The sequence below is a fragment of the Daphnia pulicaria genome, chromosome 2, assembly GCF_021234035.1.
Source record: "Daphnia pulicaria isolate SC F1-1A chromosome 2, SC_F0-13Bv2, whole genome shotgun sequence".
Classification (NCBI taxonomy): Eukaryota; Metazoa; Arthropoda; class Branchiopoda; order Diplostraca; family Daphniidae; genus Daphnia; species Daphnia pulicaria.
The window spans coordinates 12,049,282-12,072,975 of NC_060914.1; the positions used below are offsets into that span (position 1 = coordinate 12,049,282).

A 23,694-nucleotide genomic window follows, 5' to 3' on the forward strand; every position below is an offset into this window, starting at 1 on the left:
TTAGTTTTGCGAGTTACGAATTTTTTATTTTTATTTTCCAGATAATAAAAATCAATTGATTTCCCATCTCACAACATGTTTAAAAAATAAGTTCTTCTTCCAAAATGTATCCCGTAAAATGGGTCCAATTGTCATTATTATCGAAGAGAATCACGCCATCCGAAATTAATGTGATCTGCAACCAAATTTCATCTCCTTTTTGTAAATTGAGCGTCGATTGCAGAGTCAAAGGGGTTTCTTGCAAATTTACAGTGTTGTACTCTTCCACAACACCCCACCCGATGAAATTCCCATTCAGATAGAGACCTACTCCTAAAGTAAGTATAGATGACGACGTGGGAAATTGGGCGTGTCCAGTAAAAGAGAAAAAATACGTTCCCTGTACGGGTGCCGTGAATTTCCCTGTCGACAAATTCATGGCGTTGCCGATGTTGAGTCGGGAAATCTGGAAAGGGATCGGGACATTTGTCGTGTTGAAGGCAGAATTCCGCTGGACGTAGAAGTAGACCGGCGCCGACTTGACGTCATCGTATCCGATCCATTTCTGGAAACCTGCCATCCATTCAATTGAATTAGAAATTAGTGTTCAGTAATAATAATAAGAGAAAAGTCTCTACAGGCCTTACCTGCTTCGTTCGGTAGTTTTGAAAAATCGCAGTAAACACTTTCGACCATTTTGAGTCCTTTGACGGAATAGAATCCGCTCAGGGTGTGGCCGATCCTCCAAAGATCTTCGCACGACGTCGGCATTCCAGTGACGGCCACTTGTCCTGTGCATTCGAATCGGCCCAGTGTGTGAACGCCGGAAGAATATTCTTGCCCAGTTCGGCCGAAATTCAACCGGGTGATGGGCAGGATCTCCTTATCATTAATGACTCCTGCATTTCAATTGTATCGAGTTGGATTCGGTTTATCTAAAGCGTTTGAATTGAAATCATCTTACCGCTATCGACTAATTGCTCCGGAGCAGCAGAGTCGCAGTTGCATTTCATAAAAGATTCGACGCAATTTCCATCGATGCCGCACTGGCAGGTGTGGACGTCCGTGTTGGCGCCGGCCCAGAAGAATTTGGCGCTTCCGTCTTTGTCGTTCCACCAAGAAAATGCGATGCCGTCCAACTCGAAAGGGGCGAAGAAGCAATCGTACTGGAAACCAAAAGTACCTTAATTTCATGGTAATTTTGCGATCAATTAATTTAATCTTACCTTAATCGATTGGTGGCACTCGCCAGACAAATCCGCCAACGCTGCCATCTGTCTGAGACTTGCGTTGTACGTCACGGCCTTTGAGTAACATCCCGGATCAGCGCAGTGGCCCACGTCCATCGGTCCTTCGCTGTCGTGTGGAACGGATGTCGTATCTTTTCAAAGGAAAAGAATAGGACACAAAAAGTTGTTTTAAAACATTTTCCCAGTGTCGGTAGTACCTGTAGTCATGTCGCAATGGACGTAAATGGGGTCATCTCCGACGCCTTGTCCGTCCGGATCGATCCAGTGCATGCCGGAATTGAGGGATGGGTCCGCCAGACGGGCTTCTCTGCACGTCCTCGGGATGGAGCTTCTTCCAGTTAGTGGATCGACTCTTTTCGACGCGACTGTGTTTTCTCGTAGAGCAATCACCAATTCTAGTCGTTGTACTTTGGACTCTAGCCGGATGACTTTCTCTTCCAATTGCCGATTTTTATCTTCGACTTGATGGAATTTCGCTTCGAAATTTGTTTCAACTGATTCTTTAAATTGCATCTGCAATTCGTAAAAAAAGCCAATGAGTTTCAATTGGAAAAAAGAAATGAAATGGGAAATACTATTTACGTAGTTTTGAGTCAACGTTCGCAATTGGTCCTCCAAATTCAGGGTGGCATCGGCCGAACTGATTGATGACCAACTCAAAAGCAACAGAACGACGAAACGGACATTTACCGTTGAAATGGCAATCATTTCTTTGTAATATCTACAGTCTTTTTTCTTTTCTTACGGAAAAACAGCGATTTGGCAACTGTTTCCAATTTTGAGTTAACTGAACTGGCGAACCTTATGCAACAGGCATTTTCATTTATAGTCCTCCCTGATCCCGATAACGAGCTCATCCTGGCAACATTTGCGTTATCTTTGGGTATTCTGTTGTTTGAACTTTGAATAAGGGTCGATCACATTTCCTTGTCACTTGAATTGTAATGCGCAGCGACGTGTCGTCAACTGTTAACTTCTCTATTCCCTTTCACTTCAACAGTAATCCAAAGGGTGTAGTCCTGATTTTGAGGCGAAAGGGAAATTCCCTGTTGGTTTACAAACCAAGGTGCAATTGTGATAAGCAGTTAGGATAGAAAAGAAATTGGATCGTCAACCAACGCTGGGTTTGTTTTGTTTGTTTTTTAGACTTGTTTGTTTCAGATAAAGTTTAGTTGGAGGGGAAAAAAACAGCAGAAGGCAGTTGTGTTTTCGACAAACATTTGTCTTAATATTTGTCGTTTATTTATTTAGTCGTCTCGTTATTTTTCGTTATTTCGGCAAGTTGAGAATAGAGCTGCCAATTTGCGTAAAATAACGCCAGTTGAAAGAACCCAATTTCGGCTAGTACGTAATAAATTTAAAAAGACGTGACGACCAGCAACCCGTCCTTGTTCAGACATCAATTATATTTCTGTGTGAAAGGAATTTTGAAAAGAAAGCTTTTGGCTGTAAAAATGATTGCCAAAAAAGTCACAAACACATTGATTGATTTATTGAATAAGCGATTTTCTTGATATCCGAACAACCCGAAATCGTCGGCATACATTCGATTGAGCTCGCTCTGTTGTTGGGGGCTGATCTTGTTCATGAAATCTTTCCACAAAGACGACGTCGTTTTCGGCTTATTCGGCTACATTTCTTTTTTAAACAAGACGGAACTTGCGGGAAAACAATGTCTGTTATTAAAAACTGAGATAATAAAAATGGAATGACAATTTTTGAAACAAAAATCGTTAATTGGATTTTTAATATAAGACGAGAACGAATATTTGAGACGAAAATTTGTAATGTCATCTTGTGCATGTCTCGGTCAGAACGATCTCCAACAAAACAAGTGAGAATTTTATTTTACAAAAGATGTTGATTTTAAAAAGGAAATGTCAAGGCCTTGATGTCCACTCTTGATTTTGAAAAGTCCAAGTCTCTTGACTCAAGGAAACCTGGAGCTGCTGTTGCACTAAGACTGTGTCATTTGTTGATTGTATGTGATCCAGTGCTGACAATAGGTTTGACGATTCTTGTGGTCTTCGGACAGACTAGGCGGCCAGGTCAAAGACTAAATTGACTCTTTTTACCGGTGGAAAAGAGTTTTATTCTTTTGCCGTTTTCTGAAGGCCCACTGTGATGACCTAACAATGCCACCATTTAGGCCGTTCACTAGGCCGTCTGGCCCATTTTGCTGTCGTATATAATCAAAATGCAAAATGCGTATAAAGCAAAATGGGCCTGTCAGCCCTTTGTACGTCAAACCTCAGCAAAATGAGCCTGACGGCCTAAAAAACGGCCTAACGGCCAAAATAATAATAAATTTTGCAAAAGATTCGATTTCCACCGACGGAGATTCAGTCGGGCATATCCCTTTGATGTCATTTTTGTACCGGACCCACTCCGATTAACAGGCACTACTGGATCTTGTTTGAATTGATATTTCAGTTTCTGACTTTTGTTGTTTGTGGCATTTCTCTGGTCAATTCATTTCTCGCCCAATTGCGACAAACGTCGATACGGAAATGTCCTCTAATCGATTGATGGCTGCGACTTTACAAATTGAAATCGCATTTGTTTATGTTGTGTCAGTGGGCCAGTGTGTTGACTAGTTGTTTGATGTTAGACTCTGGATTCAGACCGGATGACTTTATCTTCAAATTGTCAATTTTTAATTTCAAGTTCGGCCTCGACCGTTTGGTTCTGAACTTTGAAATATTTTTAAAAAATTGATTTTGAATTGAAAGTTAGTTATCGAATACCTGCTGCTGAGACATTGTAATTTCAAATGAATTGAATTTCTCTTTTAATTTCACCTCTGAAAATCGAAATTTGAAGAGAAATTCTATTGACGTTGGTTTTGGCCACTATCATTTCTTGCGAGTGTCCAAAGGTTTTTTTTTTCCTTCAGACTACGAGTTAACAATTGAAGTGAAATTTGAAGGAGTCAACTGTTGATTTCTTGCTCCATTTAATTAAATGTTAAACAAAAGATCCTGACCCTGAATTTGGGACCAGCAAGTCGAAATCGGAATATTCATTCTTCATTTGCATATCGAAAACGGGTGGAGGGAATCATAGTGGGACATATAGTGAAATGTTAGTGACTACAGAATAACCTTACACACTAAACCGACCTACTGCAAACATCCATCGTGAGTAATGGTGAGAATTCGGGTATGGGAGCATTTATGTTCATTAGGGGAATCAAACTCACGTCTCAAAGTGCCTCGATTACTGAGCGACGCCTTGTCCGACTCACCTACCCGACCTCTTAACCTATATCTTTTAAGAGAGGCGTTTATACTTCATTTTATACCTTGGATTTTGCATACATATGGTTATTTTAGTATTTAACCTCCAAATAAATTGTAATTAGATTTTTGTATTTTCAATTAGATTTCTGTTTTTACTTACTTTCCAAGTAAGAACCGAAAACCTGTACTAAACGTCTAAATTGAACGGTCGGATATTGCAGCAATTAACAATTAAACATTTTAGGACAAGAAATAGAAGTGTAATTTTAATTTTATCTTATTTTTATAAGTTTTTAAGATAATGCTCGGTGCACCAGATGGCATTATCATATACGGTCTTCGTTTCGTGTTGAATATGGAATTGGATTAGATAACACTTAATAACAAGGTAACAATGCTTTCAATATGTGTTATTCGGGCGCTAAAACAGTGAATTTATTTCGGCAACAATTAAAGAAATTCTTTTTGGGTTAGGCTACTTGTTCAAATGCGATTCTTTAGGGGGTTTATTACAGAATTTAGGGTGACACCAAATAGGGACCTGGCTTGTCCCCTGTGCTAAATCCAATTAACATTATTTTTGATGCGTCAGTCGCATTATATAGATAGAATAATGGGTCGTGTTTCTCCTCCGGTTTCTTACATCGAATTAAGTAAAGTTTTACTACCCACAAGAAGTTAAAAAGAAAGTTAGAAATATCTTGCTTCTATTACATATTTCATTACTGTTTGCCCGTGTTCGTTCGCTCGTGCCTACGGTGGCGCTCACGTAAAGAAATGATTTTTTTACCGAGAAATGCTAAAAGCGAAAGGCCGAATCCAATGGCAATGACCAGAAATGCGCCGGTCAAGTTTTTTAAGGAGAGAGGCTTCAGTTTATTTTTCGGCATTTGTTTCGCACTTTGGACATTTCCCGTACATTGAGGGGGAACGGTTCGAAACCACAGGTCCCAGAAGTCAATCATCCCAGTTTGTTGCAATTCCAATAGTCTTGAGGATTCAGTAACAAAAAGAAAATGCAAAAGTTCTTAATAAAGCGGTCAAAATCTTATTTTGCTTACCCTTGGTCAATAGATTTGGTGTGGGGACTGTTTTTCGGCAGGGCAAATGTTGAAAACACTGGCAGGAATGTACCTTTCGCCATTTGCAAGTTACATTTCCCAGTCTTTTGAAAACCGTCTCTTATTGCGTCTTTGAGGTAAACACTTGCCTATTTCAAATATTAAATCTTGAAATGAGTATTTGTTTACATTCGATTTATTCTTAAACGAGTAAAAATTTTACATCGACGAAGACGTTTCTGGATCCCGGGATAACCATATTTATGCAGTCCGACGCGAAAGTGCATCGGGAATTTGGGTTAGAGTTGAGTCTCTCTTGTAGTTTCAGGTTCAGGCCCGTGTTGTTTTTGTTCTGCGAATTTTAAATTGAAAGAAAAGAAATGTTGAACGATGTGTTAAAACTAAATTTAATCTTGCCGAAATAATAGCATCTGGAGTCCCTGCTTTTCTGACGAATAACTGGATTTCGCTTCTTTCAGCTATGTCGTAGGCAGAAGTAATCAGCGGTTGGTGTACTGGTGTCACTACGTAGGTGATGAGAGTGGATGTGTAGGCCTGGACGAAGAAGAAAGCGCCCAGGGTCCACACGCCAGCGACTAGTCGGTAGGGTAGCCATTTTGATGGGCAAAAACCACCCAATTGTCAAAATAGTTGTGATTTTTGCACCTGTGTCTTTCACTTCTACAATAGAAATAAGTTTCGAAAGTATAAAACCTTGTGAGAGCAAATTGCCGAAGACGAAGAGATATTGTTTTCCAGTCTGCCATTTCGTGACGCGAAGTCGACCACCAGTCTGATTCGTCTTTTCGTTTTGTCGAAAAATCGTTTCGATTGCAGTTCCAGGTAGCGCTGGCTTAAATTCAAAACTGCGATGACGAATGCAATCGATACGCAAAGTCCCAACCATACCTGTCGAATGGATTAACAATTTGTGTTTAATATTTAAAAGAATATTAAACAATTGTGAGGGTATTACAAACCGGCCATTGGAAGGGTTTGACGACAGCGCCAATGTTGGCCGTTTCATCAGAGGCGGGAATGAGGAAAGCTAAATCCCCATAAATCCAGTATGTTGTGAGATCGACGACTTTATTGCGCTTGAATGTCGGCACCACGTCTTGGATTAAAAAATCGCATTGCTGTGACAGATCAGTCGAAAAGTAAAAAGATTGGTCACAGAAATCGATTCAGAGTTTCCGATAATTATACAAATTAATTTTATTAATTTTATTTTATTCTTTCTAAGGTCGTCTTATTACTACTGCCAACAAGAACTGGGAGTCTGACGAGTATAATAGGATATTGGAAAATCAAACTCAACTTTATCAAACAGATAGCTGAAAAGTCCCCGCCCATTCGCCAGTGGTTCCAGTCTGTTTTCAGTCACTCGGACCATTTCGTACCTGGGAAATGAAAGATATAGGTATGTTTTTCTATATTGCTATAACTTCAAATGATTTGTAAAATTCTATTACGTGAAATTTAATCTGGTCGACAGGTATTCTAGAGCGACGCCTCCTTTGAGTGGCCCTGACAACCCTTTTGGATTACCATGCCAACGAGGCTACAACGGAGATAATTAAGTTGTGCCCCCATCCAGGTAGTCCAGGTAGTTATTTTCGAGGAAATTCATTTCAGTAAAAATGTAAAGAAATAAATCACAAACTTTTTTACTACCCAGATGACGCGAAGGTGCCGACCGTTGAGGGAATTCAAATTCGTCGTAGTTGAGTCACAACTTAAAACGGCCAACCAAATGAGCAAAGGTAACATTGAAAACCGCATAGTAGTTAAAGTTAAATAAGCCTGTTTTTATGCGTTGTCAAGACCAACTCAATTCGTTAGATATTCCCTAAATACCTCCAGCCAATGCAAATCCCAAAGCGGGATCTTTTTTAATATCCTGATTTGATTAACTTCCACACTGTGAAATTGTCTTTTCGTTGATCGTGGCGAACGAAGACTCCTCAAGAGTAGATGAGAGATCATCTTATATAACGTTAGTATCTGCAATCTGTCAAACTGCTTTTCGTTTCGAAAGATAGTCAGGTCGATACGCGATTGTTTTCTTCACGCGTGTAAATTGCATTTGCATAACTTTTCTCTCTGTCGTGATGGGCCGTTTTGATTCAGTAATGTGTTCGAACTTTGGGAAATCTAAAGCAAAGCCTTGACGTCATTCATGTTCTAGTGCTTACAAATTTATGCCTCGAAAGTTTGCTCATTAGTTACGTGTTTGGTTTTATGGTGACGATCAATGTTTCAGGTATTGTTGATTTAGTCCCAACCAAATATCGAGCTCTGGTGTAATGTTTCAGTTTAAAACATCCCGTACAAGCGAATCAACAACGGCAACTCTTAGCAATAAGAAATGGATCAATGGTTGTTTTACTTCTTTATCTAAACTTAAGTTTAATAATCTGTGAAAGCTTTTGTTCTATTTTATTGATCCTTAATTTCTGTGCACTCTTTTGTTTCTTGAATGAAGGACGTGCCACATGAAGATAAAGGACCACTATTTGTTTCATCCGAGTCGAAGAGAGCCAGAAAGCACCGACGATAAGGTAAGCAACTTTCCCAGCTTGATTTGATCTATTTAAATTTACTTAATCTAAAGCTAGCTAAGAGTTACGAAGCGACACAAACCAACTCGCTTTTTAAATCGCAGCATTGCTGTTCGTTTTGAGTTAATGGTTAAGTTAAAGACATTCAATCACAAATCAGTTAAGGGACAAAACCCGTTTATTCAAATTTCAGAAAGAGTTAGACATAAGAATGATAATCAGCTCAACTACTCCAGTCCCGTTGGGTTATCGCAAGTTTACTGCTCAAAGTTCATTTCAGTCCAGTTTTGACGAGGATCGACAACATTGCGCTGATTGTTTGGGAATCCGGTATAGTTGTATTGCCCAGGCATCGGCTGCAGTCTCGGCTGAGCCATCGGTGGAATTGGCCTGCCAGCATTTGTGTTGTTTATACTAGACGGCCAGTTTGCAGTATATATGTGGTGCTCGGCCTCGCCTATTTTTTCTAGAGGGTGGAAATGTTGACCAAATTCGTAGCCATTTTGCGATTGAGTTTGGTTAGATCTTGCTGGCAAAATAGCCGGACAATCATTTTCCGAAAGTCGCTGTTGTTCTTCCAATGCCACCGACAGATGTCGCATCTGGTTCGCGATGTGGGTGTCTAGCAAATTGGGTGCCTCGTAAACGGGATTGTAGTTGCCGACTTCCGGCATGGATGGAATCGGATTTTCAACTCCCACGCGATACTCGGTTCCGTTTCTTGATGCGTCAGACGACCGACGGAGCTCATGTATTTCGCTTTGGGTTTTCATTAGCTGATCGTGCAGATAGCTGTTCTCCCTTTCCATTTGGTCCAAACGACGTTCCAACTTTGGTATTTGTAGAAATATGGCAGCGCAAGAGCTGCAACTTTTGGGATCACAACCGGGAACCGTCTCGACGTATTCGGGAGATGTTTCATAAAGAGATTGACTGGGAGGAGGACCTTGTTGCGGTTGCTGGTAATAGTGACCGTAGTGAAATTGCTGTTGCAATGCCTCCGGATGTTCGGGTAATGCTGTTTCTTGCGATCCGTAAGCTGGAGAGGCAACAAACTGGTCAGGTGGGCTGTCAGGTGCTTGGTAGTATTGCGGTTGTTGTTGTGGGAACTGTTGAGCCCACTCGTTTGGCATTTGGTTGATTTGATAGCCCGTCTCGTATTGGTAGTATGGGGAGGGCATCATGCCGATGGGATAGGGTTGGCCGACGTGTTGGTTTTGTATCGGCGGCTGCTGCCTATTCAGCAGAATCGTTTTTTCGGCAGAAGTAAATGAGTTCTTCGCCGGGAAAAAATATGACGCAAAAGATGACCAAGCTGACGCTAACATTTTCTTTTCAGATTTTGGCAAACGTTTTCAAAGTTCAGGTGAAAAATCTCAGATGAAATTAGTTTGAATCTCAAGTCGGCAGTGCTGCCTCTATATGTAGACTCGATCTGCGACGGAGCCATCAACTGTGTCACTTTGACCCAATCTTTTTTATTTCTAAAAGTCAATTATTAATCGATTATCCTGAATTCTTTTTTATTGTGCAGTTTAATTTATTTCGCGTTTTGTTCAAAACATTTAAAAATGAAATGGCAAAATATTGGCCGTCTAATAAGTGAATTGAGAACTCAGCTGGTTTGCCACTTGTGTTAAGATGGTAGTCTTTGGCAATCTGGAAGGGATTCCAGATTTTCTTTTTTATTAACATGGATATTTCGTTGGTGATTTGTGGTGCCGATTTAATAGTAAAACAACTCTCAGTGGTTCGTCAAACATTTGTTTTGAACGGAGTTATACGTTTACTAGAGCAACAGTGATTTAGGGAAATTAATTTCTCACAGAGAAAAGTGAAAAGGGAGCCAGTCAGATTTTTCAGGGAAAGTGATTTTGGTTTATTTTTCGGTTTTTTGTATCCGTTTTGGGTGTTTTCCATGCATTGAGGAGGCATGGGTCGAAACCACAGGTCCCAGTAGTCGAACAATCCAATTTGATGCAACTCTAAAATTCTTTTGATTTGATTTGCCACCGTGTCAACAATTTTATCAAAATAACTGATTGGGTTATCCCAATTATCATTTCATTGGCTTACCATTGGTTTATGCTTCTAGTGTAGGGACTGTTTTTTCTTAATGCGAACGATGAGATCGTCGGCGTGAATAATTCTTTTGCTATTTGCAAATTGCATTTTCCAGTCTTTGCAAAGTCTTGTCGGATGGCGTCCAGGTGATAGATCTGTGAGTGTGACTGTATCAAGGAATAGTATGAAAAGTTTGGCGAAAAATTTGTTAAGTTATATCAAGGAAGACGTTGTTGGATTCTGGAGTGACGAATTTAATGTAATCGGACACTAAAGTGCACCGAGATGGCATTATTGCAGCGTTTTCTGAACAAGGCCCACTGTGATGACCTAACAATGCCGCCATTTAGGCCGTTCACTAGGCCGTCTGGCCCTTTTTGCTGTCGTATTTAATGAAAATGCAAAATGCGTATATAGCAAAATAGGCCTGTCAGCCCATTGTACGTCATACCTCAGCAAAATGAGCCTAACGGCCAAAATAATAATACATTTTTAAAAGATTTGATTTCCACCAACGGAGATTCAGTCGGGCATATCCCTTTGATGTCATTTTTGTACCGGACCCACTCCGATTGACAGGCAATACTGGATCTTGTTTAATCCAGATTATTGAATTGATATTTCAGTTTCTGACTTTTGTTGTTTGTGGCATTTCTCTGGTCAATTCATTTCTCGTCCAATTGCGACAAACGTCGATACGGAAATGTCCTCTAATCGATTGATGGCTGCGACTTTACAAATTGAAATCGCATTTGTTTCTGTTGTGTCAGTGGGCCAGTGTGTTGACTAGTTGTTTGATGTTAGACTCTAGATTCAGACCGCATTACTTTATCTTCCAATTGTCAATTTTTAATTTCAAGTTTCGACCGTTTGGTTCTGAACTTTGAAATATTTTTAAAAAATAGATTTGGAATTGAAAGTTAGTTATTGAATACCTGCTGCTGAGACATTGTTGGTTCAAATGAATTGAATTTCTCTTTTAATTTCACCTCTGAAAATCGAAATTTGAAGAGAAATTCTATTGACGTTGGTTTTGGCCACTTATCATTTCTTGCGAGTGTCCAAAGGTTTTTTTTTCTTTCAGACTACGAGTTAACAATTGAAGTGAAATTTGAAGGAGGAGTCAACTGTTTATTTCTCGCTCCATTTAATTTGATGTTAAACAAAAGGTCCTGACCCTGATTTTGGGACCAGCAAGTCGAAATCGGGACATTCATTCTTCATTTGCATATCGAAAACGGGTGGGTGGGATCAAAGCGGGACGTCAAGTCGCTGTGAGACCCTTTTGCAGACCTTAACATTGACGTAAATAACAATAATGACCACCGTCATTTGCTATTCCTTCATTTGATTAATCACCTCCCTTCTTTTTATTTTCTATCCGTATTCCTACTTTGTAGGTCATCAATTTTCACATTTTTTCTTATCGTTACAATCGACAGCTGCCGTTTTACTGCATGTCCGTCTGGTTATTTTGGCATTTTTCGTCTGTTGCCAGTGGTTACTGCAATCCTGTCACGAATGAGAATGACCCCACAATTCTGCCCGATGATCCGACATTTCATTCGATAATCGTTCAACGTGCCAAAAATTGCAAAAAAAATTAATGGGTAGAGGCAGAGTGCTGCTTGAACGTCAAACATCCATTAAAAGTAAAAAATTAAATAAAAGAAACGGGTAAGATGCGAGCTGTGGTCGTCGGGTGGTCGTTCTATTTTCAATTAGATTTCTGTTTTTACTTACTTTCCAAGTAAGAACCGAAAACCTGTACTAAATGTCTAAATTGAACGGTCGGATATTGCAGCAATTAACAATTAAACATTTTAGGACACGAAATAGAAGTGTTATTTTAATTTTATCTTATTTTTATAAGTTTATAAGTTTTTTATTTACATGAAAAAAATCTAGAAATTTTTATTAAATTTACTGGTCCTCCTAAAGTGTTAACAAACATGTGTTCAAAATTTTGAATACATTAACTATTTTAAAATTAAATTTTAATACAGTTACAAGAATCAGCGAATCTGCAATAAAAAGAAAATTAAAAACCGTCAAAATATAAGTGAAATGCTCTTCAAACAACAAGGAATGAGTTGTGTCCTGGTCACTTGAAATGGGCATTAAAAAACTATTCTTACAAAATCCGTTTTTGATTGCGGCAATATAACTCAAGTTGGAATCGGTGCAACATTTTATTCAAATCAGGAGAAAACATAGGGAATGAGATGTGTACAGTCGCTATTACTATATTTACACTTAATGTGTTCTAGCTTTTTTTTTCCAGATATTTATCTCGAATGATTATGGTAAAGCATCGTGTAGACCTTCAGGAATCAGGTAAACATCATTAATCCGAATTACGTTTATTCGATTTAGTTACCCCAATTGGTTAACGACTTGCGGTGAGAAAGAAAACATTTTCTAGTAGCTAAACTATTTATATTGTTTGGTGATGTTTTGATGTCGAAAGATTTCGCTGTTTTCTTTTTTTTTTTAAATAAACAAACGAAAGGATTTCGAGTTTCGACCGCTAGGTGGCTCATTCCATCAGGGGGCAGTGCCGCGCTAGAAAAATCGTCTGCTGTTGCAGGCTTGCAGCCGGTAGAACAAACTTAAACGTGTGATTACTTTCAACTTTCAATTTAGCATTTAGGTGACTAACTGATTATTAGATTTACAAACTAGCTCTCGTAGTCGATTGGTTATTGTCAGGCCATGGTTGTCATAGAAGTTCTTAAGATAAATTCAATGCTGAATGAAAAGTTTCATGTTGTAGAAAAATTCAATGTCGGATTGTGATACCTTGCTGCCATAGCTTTGCAGGCTTTGCATTTCACAATGAACTTGATTAATGCTCGCTATTTTGATATTTTCTTCATTTGAATAAATTGGAAACGCTGTCTACCGCTAGGTGACTCACTACACCAGCAGTTAGTGGCCCGAAAAAGTAATCGTCTGCTGCTGTACCGTGGTGTAGGCGAGTCTAGGCTTATAACACATTTTACGTGAAATCTTGAATGAATCCAATAAGTAACCTATTCGAATGGCTAAAAAAGAAGTTCTCTATTGGTACATTTAATTCAGATAAAAGATTGTACATTACAGGAGAAATAAATGTAATTATGATTTACTTATTTGACTTAGTTTTTCCATGAAGTCTGAGTTGGCAAAGTTCTAATGCACAATTGCACGTGGTTTGATCCTCCTAATCAACGAAGCTGTGTGTGTGATTTCTTTATCAATTTGTGGAGGTAACTATTTTTTCTTTGTAGAAGGAGAAGATAAGTTAGGAGTTTTCACATATTGTGGTCGACTGGTTGCTACAGAGTACTGATTGAAGTTCAAATTGGCAACACTTTCTAATTTGTGTTTTCATTTTAGCAGTTATCTCATCAGAGTTAATGTAGGATATGATGCGTTTAGTCTTATTATAACATCTTGTAAATGAAATGTTTGATTAACTCTAATGTGATTCCATTCCAATTGCCAAGGGGTAGATAGATTCACAAGATTTATTCGATTTCTTTTTTTCTCTACTGCCTATGACGAGCAGTAACTGTACACTGAGTGATGATGAGGGAAATTTGTCAATCTAGCAGCAGTCTGATGTAGCCTTAGGTCTATCACATTCTATTCGAATAATTGTATCGTCAATTTGTCTTTTTTCTTCTCTAGGTATTCTCATCATCTCTCGGAGCCGACAATCCAACGTCAGTCAACTCTTTCTCGACTTTCCCTTTTGACTGTGTCCTCGTGTACATTCATGCGAAGGTGATTGTATTCACGAGGACTTTTTTCCTTCCGCTTTTCCTTCCTGACATTGAGACTTTTGCAGCTACGACGTTCGACTTTCTCATCCATTTAAGGTAATACAGTCGACCATTTCATTGTCAAATTTGATTTTAAGCCACTTGGCAGTGATAACTAATCTTCGTTCAATGGCGCCTTCAATTTCTGCGAGATGTAGCTCACATGACGCCTTTCAATTATTTATAGTCTGGCGGTTATAAAAAAATGTTGTGGTTGCGTTTTCCATCAGACCACAATGTCCACCGAAACTTCATGTTTCTGTCATCTAATCTCGTGTCTATTCATCGTCTGTTTCTTATGTTCCATGATTAAATGTCCTTTTCTAATAATGTTTTCAATTCTTTCTTGATAAGATGGAATATTTCTCACGTTACCAGTGCTCCTTCGTCAAACTATTTCTACAACTTCAAGTTATAACTAATTCGTCACCATTAATTGAAAATATCGAGGAAACACTATTGTCAATTACATTTTCAGCTCTGGACGGTCTGTATCAATTTGTTCTATTGTTTTGGAGGCCCTGATAGATAGATCTTCTGCAGCCATTAGCTAAGCTTGATTTTAAATTGTTTCGGGTCGATGACATAGTGTTAAAAACTAAAAATTACTTTATATGACACCGTTTAAACTAGTACAGCTGTGATTCGTTTGACAATCTATTTGAAACATTCTTGACATTATTAAATTTCTTCTCATTTCAGATGGTTCCAAATGATTTCAAGGTAAAGTGTTGCGAAAAGAACCCAGCTCTTTCCAGTCTTGCTCAGCCAGAAAACGTCCGATTGCTGGAAGTGACTCGAGTCTCTTGCATCGCAATTTCAAGGTAGGATGGCGTTTTTTGAATGTACTTTTTCATCGGGTGTTATTGCAGTAAAGTTGTAAATCGCTAAGGTTTTTCCGCTTTCCAACCTGATAAGTCCGCAGACTTGAACAACTTTTGCATTTTTATGTTAAGGCAATTAACATCTATTGCCAACAAACGAAGTGAACGTTGTTCTTTGATTTGGCGTTCATTTGATTAGGCCAATTGTTTAATCTTCTCGTGGAAATGTGTCACAATTTATGTGAACATTACAAAACGATCGTGTCTAACCGCCGGGGGGAAATGCATTAAAGAAAGAATGAGCTGGTTTATCTTACTATTCATGTTTTCAGATTAAATATGGACAGTTTTGCAGTGAACTTTTCCCATGAGAAAATGTTGCAACTATTTTTTTATTGATTGAAATCGATTTTGAATCAGTGTGACCTGTTGACTCGTGGGTATTCCTCTGGTGGGTACAGACACCCCATTGTGATCCAGTTTATATATCGGGTCTGATAACAAGCTGTTTTTCTGACCAAACCTTTTTTGTTGGGTGGAATGAGCAGGCCACTGATATTGATCCTGTGCGAAATTGTTTTCCCAGGAAAGCAGCATGTTGTTCAATAAGTAAGGAACAGGAGCATCCTTGATTGAAGCTGAATGGAGAGAGATGGAAAGACAAAACTGTTTCTCATGATACGCTGAAATAGCCGATTGGCAGGTTCGATCTACTTTCTGATTGATTGAACTGTGACAGGACCCAAGGTGAAAACTCGTCCAGTTTGGTCTTTTTTTTAAATTAGTTGTTGATGAAGCGCCGTTTTTCCGAAATTCTACATCGAATCGCCGTTCTATCCGAAAAAAAACGAAGAATTGTAGCCACAATCATTTTCTTATTTGTTTAATTTGTGGGAGGGGAATTACAATAAAGTGATGAAATGAAAAGAAATTTTGACATGTGTATTGCAATCCAAAGTCGACAGTTTATATATACAGTTAGAACATTTCAGATACAGATGTACATCGAGATTTCTATTTTCTGCACAATCGAGTAGTGAGCGATATTTTCGACGGTGGAGACCGGCTGGCTGATGGACTTGTGGCGCTGCTCTTGAGGTTCTGAACGATTCTAGCTTTCTTCGCTTCTAGATCGGGTGGTGGAGATTGAGCATGGCATTTCCTTACCACCTTCCCTTGTTCTGTTGCGACGTCCTGTTCGGAATCGGACACTGAGGGCCCTGCGACTGGCTGTTCGATCGGCTTGTCTGCTGGTGTCAACTGAGGGGCGAGCTGGTCCTCCGTTTGGCTGCCGTCGCCGCAATCCTTCACTTTTCTGGTCTGTTTTGGCGGCGGTTGCCGGGGTGACTTGTTGTATTGGAGACTTCGAAAGATCGTATTTAAGTCTATATTCAAAGAATCGATCCAATTGATCCCCAAAACTACCTGACAGCTGTTGGTGTCGGCAATCAGGAGTGGCAGTTTAGCGGTGACACCGTTGTACGTGATGTTAAGTGAACACCTGCCGAGAAGTGGGACTGGCTCGTTGCTCGTACTCATGATTGTCATGCGTTTGACCGTAGTCAGTTTGGGTTTCCCCAGTTCTTCCCATTTCGCTAGGCCGGCCATGGAGCATCCAGCTCCCGTATCCAATTTCATCATGAAATCTTTGCCGTCCACCAAGACATTTACATAGAACGGCAGCGTTCGCCACTTGACGGCATCATTCATCATTTCTTGCTTTTTCTCGTCATCGGTCATAGTTAAATTGGATGGTAGCATCGCAATTGTTCCCTCACTTAAGATAGAAAAGCAAGCTTATCAGCTCGCCGAATGGATAGTCGTAAGCCAGTTGAAAACTGTCTTAAATGACAAATTCGGAGCCAATTTTTATTTTAAAAAACTTTTTTCGCAAAATTTTGACTTGTCTGAGTCTGGTGGATGGTTGTTGCGTCATGGTTGCGTCATAGCGGCGATGCTATGGACATCTGGTGGATGGTTATTTGCAAACCATTGATCTTGTGTAGCCTGACACAACATATTTAGCCGTCTTTCTTCCATCTTCCTAGCAAATAACCCATCACCAGTCGAAATTTTCAATGCTCTTTGATAGTCAAATGGCAAGACGGCCAAATCACTAATGTGTCTTACCCTTGAAAGAGCGACGAAAGTCAGGCCGGCGGTTTCTTTGGGACCGATGTCTACAACAGTTTTGCCTAGAGTTTCTCCTTGAGATTTCCATACGGTCATCGCATAAGCCAGGCGAAGGGGAAACTGAGTCCGGACGGCTCTCGTGTCATCAGACCGTATGGATATGGCCGGGATTGGTATACAGTTGTGAGTTGAAATGCCGTTATTCATGGTTGTAGAGAAGAATTGAGGACCAGTATAATCATGCCATCTAACAACGATGAAATCAGGCAGATCAACATTGGGCTGTTTGGAATAGACGATGTCAACCACGGTACCTCTGGCACCATTAGTGAGACCCACAGCCGTGTTGATGTTGGATGTCAACGTTACTTGGGCTCCAATCGCAAGGTACAGTTCAACTTCAAGCCCTCGAAACTGATCAGATGGCTTTGACTTGCCACTTGAAGGCACATTTACCGACCGTAGTAGGGTGATTGGCATTTGAAGTTGTGGTAATTTAAAGTAATTCCTGCGATTTACAGCTTCGTTGGTGGCAAACAAGTAGGTCGCATCTTCAAAATCAGTGCCAAAGTTGGCAATGGCTTCCGGATTCCTTGCTTGAAGGAATTTCCACTGGTCTATGGAACAGTTTCCCTCTCTCAAAGAGTTGAGTGTGTCCAGGAATGTTTGCTGGTCAATGTCGCCATCTTCTACTTGTTGTCGTCGAACTTCTGTTAACTTGATGACGGATTGGAAAGCCAAGTAAGCAGCCCGACCCTCGTTGGCAAACGGTGCTGTTGATTGGGAATAGAGGGAAGGAGCAGCCACAGGAGGAAGCTGAGCTGGATCTCCAACCAAAATAACAGTCAGCCCACCACAAAAAAGGTTGTTGCCTTTGGCTTCACGAAGACGAGCGTCAATTTTTCCAAGCATGGTCAAGCTCAACATTGAATATTCGTCAATTATGATAATTTTAACATGACGAAATTTCTCTTGAAGAGCTGCCAGTTTCGCTCCATTAAGAGGGCCAAACTTTGTGCCTTGGCCTTTTTCTACTGGAATTTGAAATATCTTGTGCAAAGTTTCACCGCGGATGAGATGGGCAGCTTTCGCGGTGTAGGCCGAACGGACGATATGTTCTTTAGGGACAGCACTGGAAATTGCTGAAATAGTGAAGGTTTTGCCAGTACCAGCTGTGCCATTGACGATCAATAACAACTGTTTCCGAGATTGTAGAGCCTCAACAACCATATCGAACCACATTCGTTGTGAACGATTCAGTTGACTGGGACTGACAAACGGTAAATCTGTAGAATCAGTGCCGAGATCTCTTCCGTTGGTTAGATGATTAACCACCCAAGTGCTTCCACAGGCCAATTCATGTGGAGTGTAATGAAGCTGAAGACTAGTCAGCCAAGGGAAAGAACGGTCAATCACAGGTAGATCAGAACGAACTTCTTGTTCGCCAACAGGTCGCATACCGACCGCTTGCTGCCATTCAAGTTGATTAAAGTTGTCGTTTTCAATGTTGTCTTCTTCCTGGAGGTCATCAGCTGACTGATCTAATCGACTTTGTAATTCTTCGTCTAAGTTGAAATATTGACGCAGTTCCTGAGCTGCAGTCAATCGAAAGTCTTGCCATTGGCGTACGACAAGGTTGTCATCCAAAAGCATTGGAATAGATGATTCCGTCCATGGGAAAAACTTGATTAGCGAATATCGGAGGAACAGATGGTAGGTAGCTGACGTAGGAGAATTTCGATGCACCGGGAATGTCAAAACAATGGTCTTGTCCGGCTTGGGATTATTTCTAAGATTCCCTTTGACGACAGTGAAGTGACGACAAAACTCGATAAAATTGGGTTGATCAAGATTCCAATTGGGGTAGGTGTTTTGTTCAATGTAGACATGACGTTTGGCAAAGTAGGTAAGCAGAGTTGGTCGAGTTTCCAACTCACCAGTCGTTGGATTTCTGTAGACTTCGTTAACAGTCAGGTCCAAAGAAACGTTGACGTAATTGAAGGATGATACACAGTGGTGGCCGGAAGACAAAATGCGCGACGCTTCACCTTTCCCGATGTCACGATGGCCAATGGAACGAATTATTGAGGAGCGAAATGCGGAGCCAGCATTGTCGGTGACATCAGCCTTGTTGATAATCGTTTTGATCACTTGCTGTAAAGTGTTTCCGGATCGCTCTTGTTTGCTGGCATATTTGACCATGTAGTTCATTGCAGCGTGATGATCAAGAATGAGCTGAAGATCTACATTGGCACACCAATGTTCCAACATTGATCTGTTGTGGACATTCATGAACTTGTCGTTTCTTTTGAGAACAATTTTAGCACGAACAGAGTCTGTGTTTCCGATTTTTTCAAAAACTATTCTCGATTCACTAACTAGATCAAAAGGAAAGTGAAAACGACATTTGCCATCCTTCGATTTACAGTAACCGTCTGGTCGACAGACGTGACGTTGAACACAGTTTGCCAATCTTTCGTAAAAGTCGTCCATGGCTGCTCCATCGTTCAAAATTGACGAGACATTGCTTGAACACGGATGGGGAACTGGTACTTCAGCATTGAACGGGTTGACTGGATCAGACCGAGTATTACAGGCACACAACAGAGTATCGGCATACTTTAGAACCTTGAGTTCTGCAAGGATGCCGGCTTCAACCAGATCTTGCTTTTCTAGGACGTCTTGTTCGCTAAGGTTTGCTGTGTACTGTGGATCAGCTAGTTTTTGCGCCATAAGTCGGCCAGCATAGACTTTAATCACTAGGTCGGCAATCCCCGGGTCGTTTTTGAGCTTTACAACACCGTGGGCATGAATGGCTGTTCTTGATTGCCACTCGAAACGATACCAAAACCATTCGTGATCCAAGACACCACCGAAAAAATGCTTCATAAAAAGACGTAATTTTTCGGAAAAGTACCAGTCTGCTAGATGTAAATTTGCATTTGTACTCTGGTAGCGAAGTTTTGGTTCAGCTGCACCGTTGGGCATGAGACGATGGAGGTCGTACCAGTGATTGTCAGCAAAGCTAACAGTAAAAAAAGCCGTGCCAAGACCTTTCTGTTGCATTATAGCCTCTAATTCTCTCCGACGCTTGCTCCAGTAGGCGTCACTGCCAGTGACATTGGCTGTATAGGAGTACATTTTGCTGATGACCGAGTCAAGTTGACCGTTGGCAGCCATAGCCTTAAGTTCCTCCATAGACAATGCAGCTTCTTCGGGATTTTGTCTCAGAAAAACGGAACACTGCCCAAGGGCTCGATGGCGTCGTATGCGATCAACCGACCAAAAACAGAAGCGCTCATGTTCAGCAAACGGAAAATACAAATACCCGTTTGGATGAGATTCGTCGGAATCCTTTGTACAATCAATCTCGGCATATTTCATTAAGTGGTTAGAAGCAACGAGTTCGGATAGGTCTTGTCTGCGACCTTTCTTTGTTGGGTCAGCTTGCCCAAGAGGAAACAACTTGATGAAAGCCAGAGATGCAAGACCAGACATGACCTCAAATTCGTTGATAGGCTCAGTTGAAATTGTTGGCCAATTAATCGGATCGAGCGCATTTAATATTTCATTTTGTTGAGGAGGCCTGATGTTGTTTGAAATGACGAAAGCGACATCAGGAGGTTGTGGCTGATCAAGAATGTCTTCTGGTGGAACATCCCTTGTCATGGCTCCTTCGTCAGTGACATTCAATTCATCGTTGTCGCTGTCCATCGTCGGAATATTTAACATAGGTCCATCTTCGGGCAGCAAATCACAGTTGGTCTGGCTAAAAGTGATGCGATGTGAAGCAAAGCCGGGATGGTTCTGAATGAGAAATCGGCCAACTGCTTCAACACGTTTACGGCAAACTTTGAATTCGGCACAGGTGTTGTCCACACCTCTCCTTCTTATGACAAGGCACGGAAGTTGCTCTGCTGTGAGAGGAATCTCTCTGATGAATCCGGCTACGTCTTGTTTGAAATTTGCCACGTAGCCACGAGAAACATGTCCACCAGAAGGTAGCCGGAAGACAGACATGATGGAAGTTACTGGCGAGAGAAGCATTTCTTCAAGAGGAGTAAGTTCCCGAATGTGCTTCTGAATTGCTAGTGGAATAGATGAAAAATCACGCACCATATCATTTTGAATGCCAAAAGGGTTGAATTCCGTAAGTTTCTTGCAACGGCAGCAAATGTAGGGATCGACAATTGCATCTCTTGTTGGCCACAATTCTCGACAGTGGAGGCAATGCTGCTGATTTAATTGATGCAATTCAGAATGGAATTTTTTCATATGCATGTCGACGAAAGGTTGCTTATGAAGCGGTCCATTGACGGAAGCATCAAAAGCATCTAGATATTCTTCTTTGGAGATTTGACGGGTTTCCCTAGATCGTCGCTGAATACTTGCATTACTTTGTCGCCTATCGGTAGCTTCATCTTGGGTTTCGTTGGATATAGTGGCGGCAAAGCGAGCAGCGGAAGCAGCAAGTCTAGCAGCAGTTTGTTGAGGACATTCGGCTTCTCTGGCGATTGCATTCCTGACAGCATTTTTTTCAAGTCGAACACACCGCTGTTCTTCAGACTCGGCTTCTCTGGCGGATGCATGCCTTGTCGCATCAACAGCACGTCTAGCGGTAGTTTGAATTTCTGCTTCGACTTCTCTGGCGGATGCATGTCTCAGAGCATCTTTGCTAAGTCGAGCAAACCGCTGTACTTCAGATTCCGTGGCTCTACGTTTGGCTTGCCTAGCTGCAAGTTCATCCTTTCGTTTTCTTTTAGAAGACATTTTGACGTTCGATAATCGGGGAATATATTTAACTCTAACTTAACTTTTAAATACTAACTTAAGCCGGGTCAAGACCAGGGACCTTGGGTCTAGCTTTAAGGTTGTTGATGGAGCAAAGTCCTTTCTTGTTTTTGTGTGGTAAAAAAGAATCAGACAGAAAAGGTGTGTGTTTGGAACCCTTTAAAATCAATTCTTCCTTGTTTTTAGTATGGTAAAAACAATCAATATTCTGGGAATAGATAATCAACAAAGTTTTACCTTTGCTAGGGGTTCTTGGGTCTAGCTTTAAGGTTGTTGTATGAAGTTAAATTGTTGATATTCTTTCTTGTTTTTTGTGTGGTAAAAACAATCAGGCAGAAACGGTGTTTTTGTGTGGTAAAAACAGTCTGACAGAAACGGTGAGTGTTTGGCACCCTTTGAAATCACCTAGAGTCTAAGCCCCCTTATATAACCTCGTATCAACATTTACCTTTCGCGACTGAAATCCTGTGGGATTTCGGTGTCACAGTTCAATATCCTTGCAATTTATTTTAGTTTAGTTTGATCAACTCAAATGTACCTATTTTTACAAATAAAGTTCAATAATTAAATTTAAAAAAAACCATCTTTTAGTCCTTTTAGTTTAACAAAACATAAATGCAAATCTGGTTGTTGCGTCATGATTGGGTCATCAAAGATTGCGCCATCACGGCGATGCTATAGACATCTGGTGGTGATTAATTTTGACCTAACGTGAAAAAGTTGTAGTCGCAACCGTCAGATGTCACTAGTCGTAAAACAATTATTTTATCAGTTTTTCATTTATTACAGGAGAACTAATTAAGTAAATACAATTATTTTTTTTCTGGTCGCACCGCATATTTTTTGTGTAATTTTTAAGACCAAAAAGTCCGAAATCTATCGTGAAACGTCCGAGCTATGGAGCGTTACAGACAGACATACAAAGTGACATGGCTTTTTTTTTCTGCGTATGCGATTATTAGCTTCGCTTAATTTAGTTTGATCAACTCAAATGAACCTATTTTTACAAATAAAGTTCAATAATTAAATTTAAAAAAAACCATCTTTTAGTCCTTTTAGTTTAACAAAACATAAATGCAAATCTGGTTGTTGCGTCATGATTGGGTCATCAAAGATTGCGCCATCACGGCGATGCTATAGACATCTGGTGGTGATTAATTTTGACCTAACGTGAAAAAGTTGTAGTCGCAACCGTCAGATGTCACTAGTCGTAAAACAATTATTTTATCAGTTTTTCATTTATTACAAGAGAACTAATTAAGTAAATGCAATTATTTTTTTTCTGGTCGCACCGCATATTTTTTGTGTAATTTTTAAGACCAAAAAGTCCGAAATCTATCGTGAAACGTCCGAGCTATGGAGCGTTACAGACAGACATACAAAGTGACATGGCTTTTTTTTTCTGCGTATGCGATTATTAGCTTCGCCCTTCGGGCTCGCAATAAACGTATTCCAATCGAATGGCAACGCTCGCCGCCCTATCATATTCCGTGTGTTGTCATCGTCCGACACATGGACTGGACAGCGGAAATTGATTCCAGCGAAGCTCATCTTGGCTAAGAATACGCCCTTTAGCGGAACAACTCCAGTCACCGATCTTCTGCCAATACCATAGACAGGCAACAACTTTGGCTCTTCTATTTTGGACCACAGGGCTTTGCTGATTAATGCCTTATCGCAGCCAGAGTCAAGTTTCAAACGTACGTCATGGCCGTTCATTTTCATTTCGAGATAATACCTTTTGGGTTCTGGCATTTTGGAATTTCTGTATCTGAGGAATTGTAGAGAATAGTAGAGAATTAATTATGTAATATGATGAATTTTTGAGAATTCAGGAAATGTAATCGATGTTTACCACGGGAATTGAACTCACGTCTCGATCACTATGAAAGTGTCTCGATTTATAATTGACGATTTATCCAACTCACCCACCTGATCACTACTTATTATACATTAACAGATATATTTGTATTTAAT

At 40.3% G+C, this 23,694-nt stretch overlaps 2 protein-coding genes across 4 annotated transcripts in view; one reads left to right on the top strand and one right to left on the bottom strand.

Annotated features, from left to right (window-relative positions):
- Nucleotides 1-15,552, bottom strand: LOC124326159. Of its 3 annotated transcripts, XM_046784832.1 has the most exons (7): nt 15,549-15,552; nt 4,477-4,487; nt 1,427-1,560; nt 1,206-1,360; nt 944-1,145; nt 627-878; nt 1-552 (listed from the first exon to the last, which is right to left on the bottom strand). In XM_046784832.1, exons 3-7 carry the CDS (start codon nt 1,497-1,499, stop codon nt 80-82), a joined length of 1,155 nt encoding a protein of 384 aa, XP_046640788.1. In that variant the 5' UTR covers nt 1,500-1,560; nt 4,477-4,487; nt 15,549-15,552; the 3' UTR covers nt 1-79. The 3 variants fall into 3 exon arrangements, with proteins under 3 accessions (XP_046640788.1, XP_046640787.1, XP_046640786.1); XM_046784831.1 differs by lacking the exons at nt 4,477-4,487; nt 15,549-15,552 and adding an exon at nt 1,920-2,018 and having other exon boundaries at nt 1,427-1,742; XM_046784830.1 differs by lacking the exons at nt 4,477-4,487; nt 15,549-15,552 and adding an exon at nt 1,812-2,012 and having other exon boundaries at nt 1,427-1,742.
- Nucleotides 14,667-23,694, top strand: part of LOC124326640 — a 21,136-nt gene continuing 12,108 nt past the window's right edge. Inside the window, exon 1 of the mRNA XM_046785559.1 lies at nt 14,667-14,793. The gene's annotated coding sequence lies outside the window, so the exon portion shown is untranslated. The remainder of the gene's footprint in view (nt 14,794-23,694) is intronic.

What these genes read in the sequence shown, in the direction of transcription:
- LOC124326159 (XM_046784830.1), bottom strand. Translation starts at nt 1,937, where the DNA reads ATGATTGCCATTTCAACGGTAAATGTCCGTTTCGTCGTTCTGTTGCTT. An exon ending in AGTGCCACCAATCGATTAAG is followed by an intron (nt 1,146 to 1,205) that starts GTAAGATTAAAT and finishes TTTGGTTTCCAG; the next exon opens with TACGATTGCTTCTTCGCCCC. An exon ending in GGAGCAATTAGTCGATAGCG is followed by an intron (nt 879 to 943) that starts GTAAGATGATTT and finishes ATTGAAATGCAG; the next exon opens with GAGTCATTAATGATAAGGAG.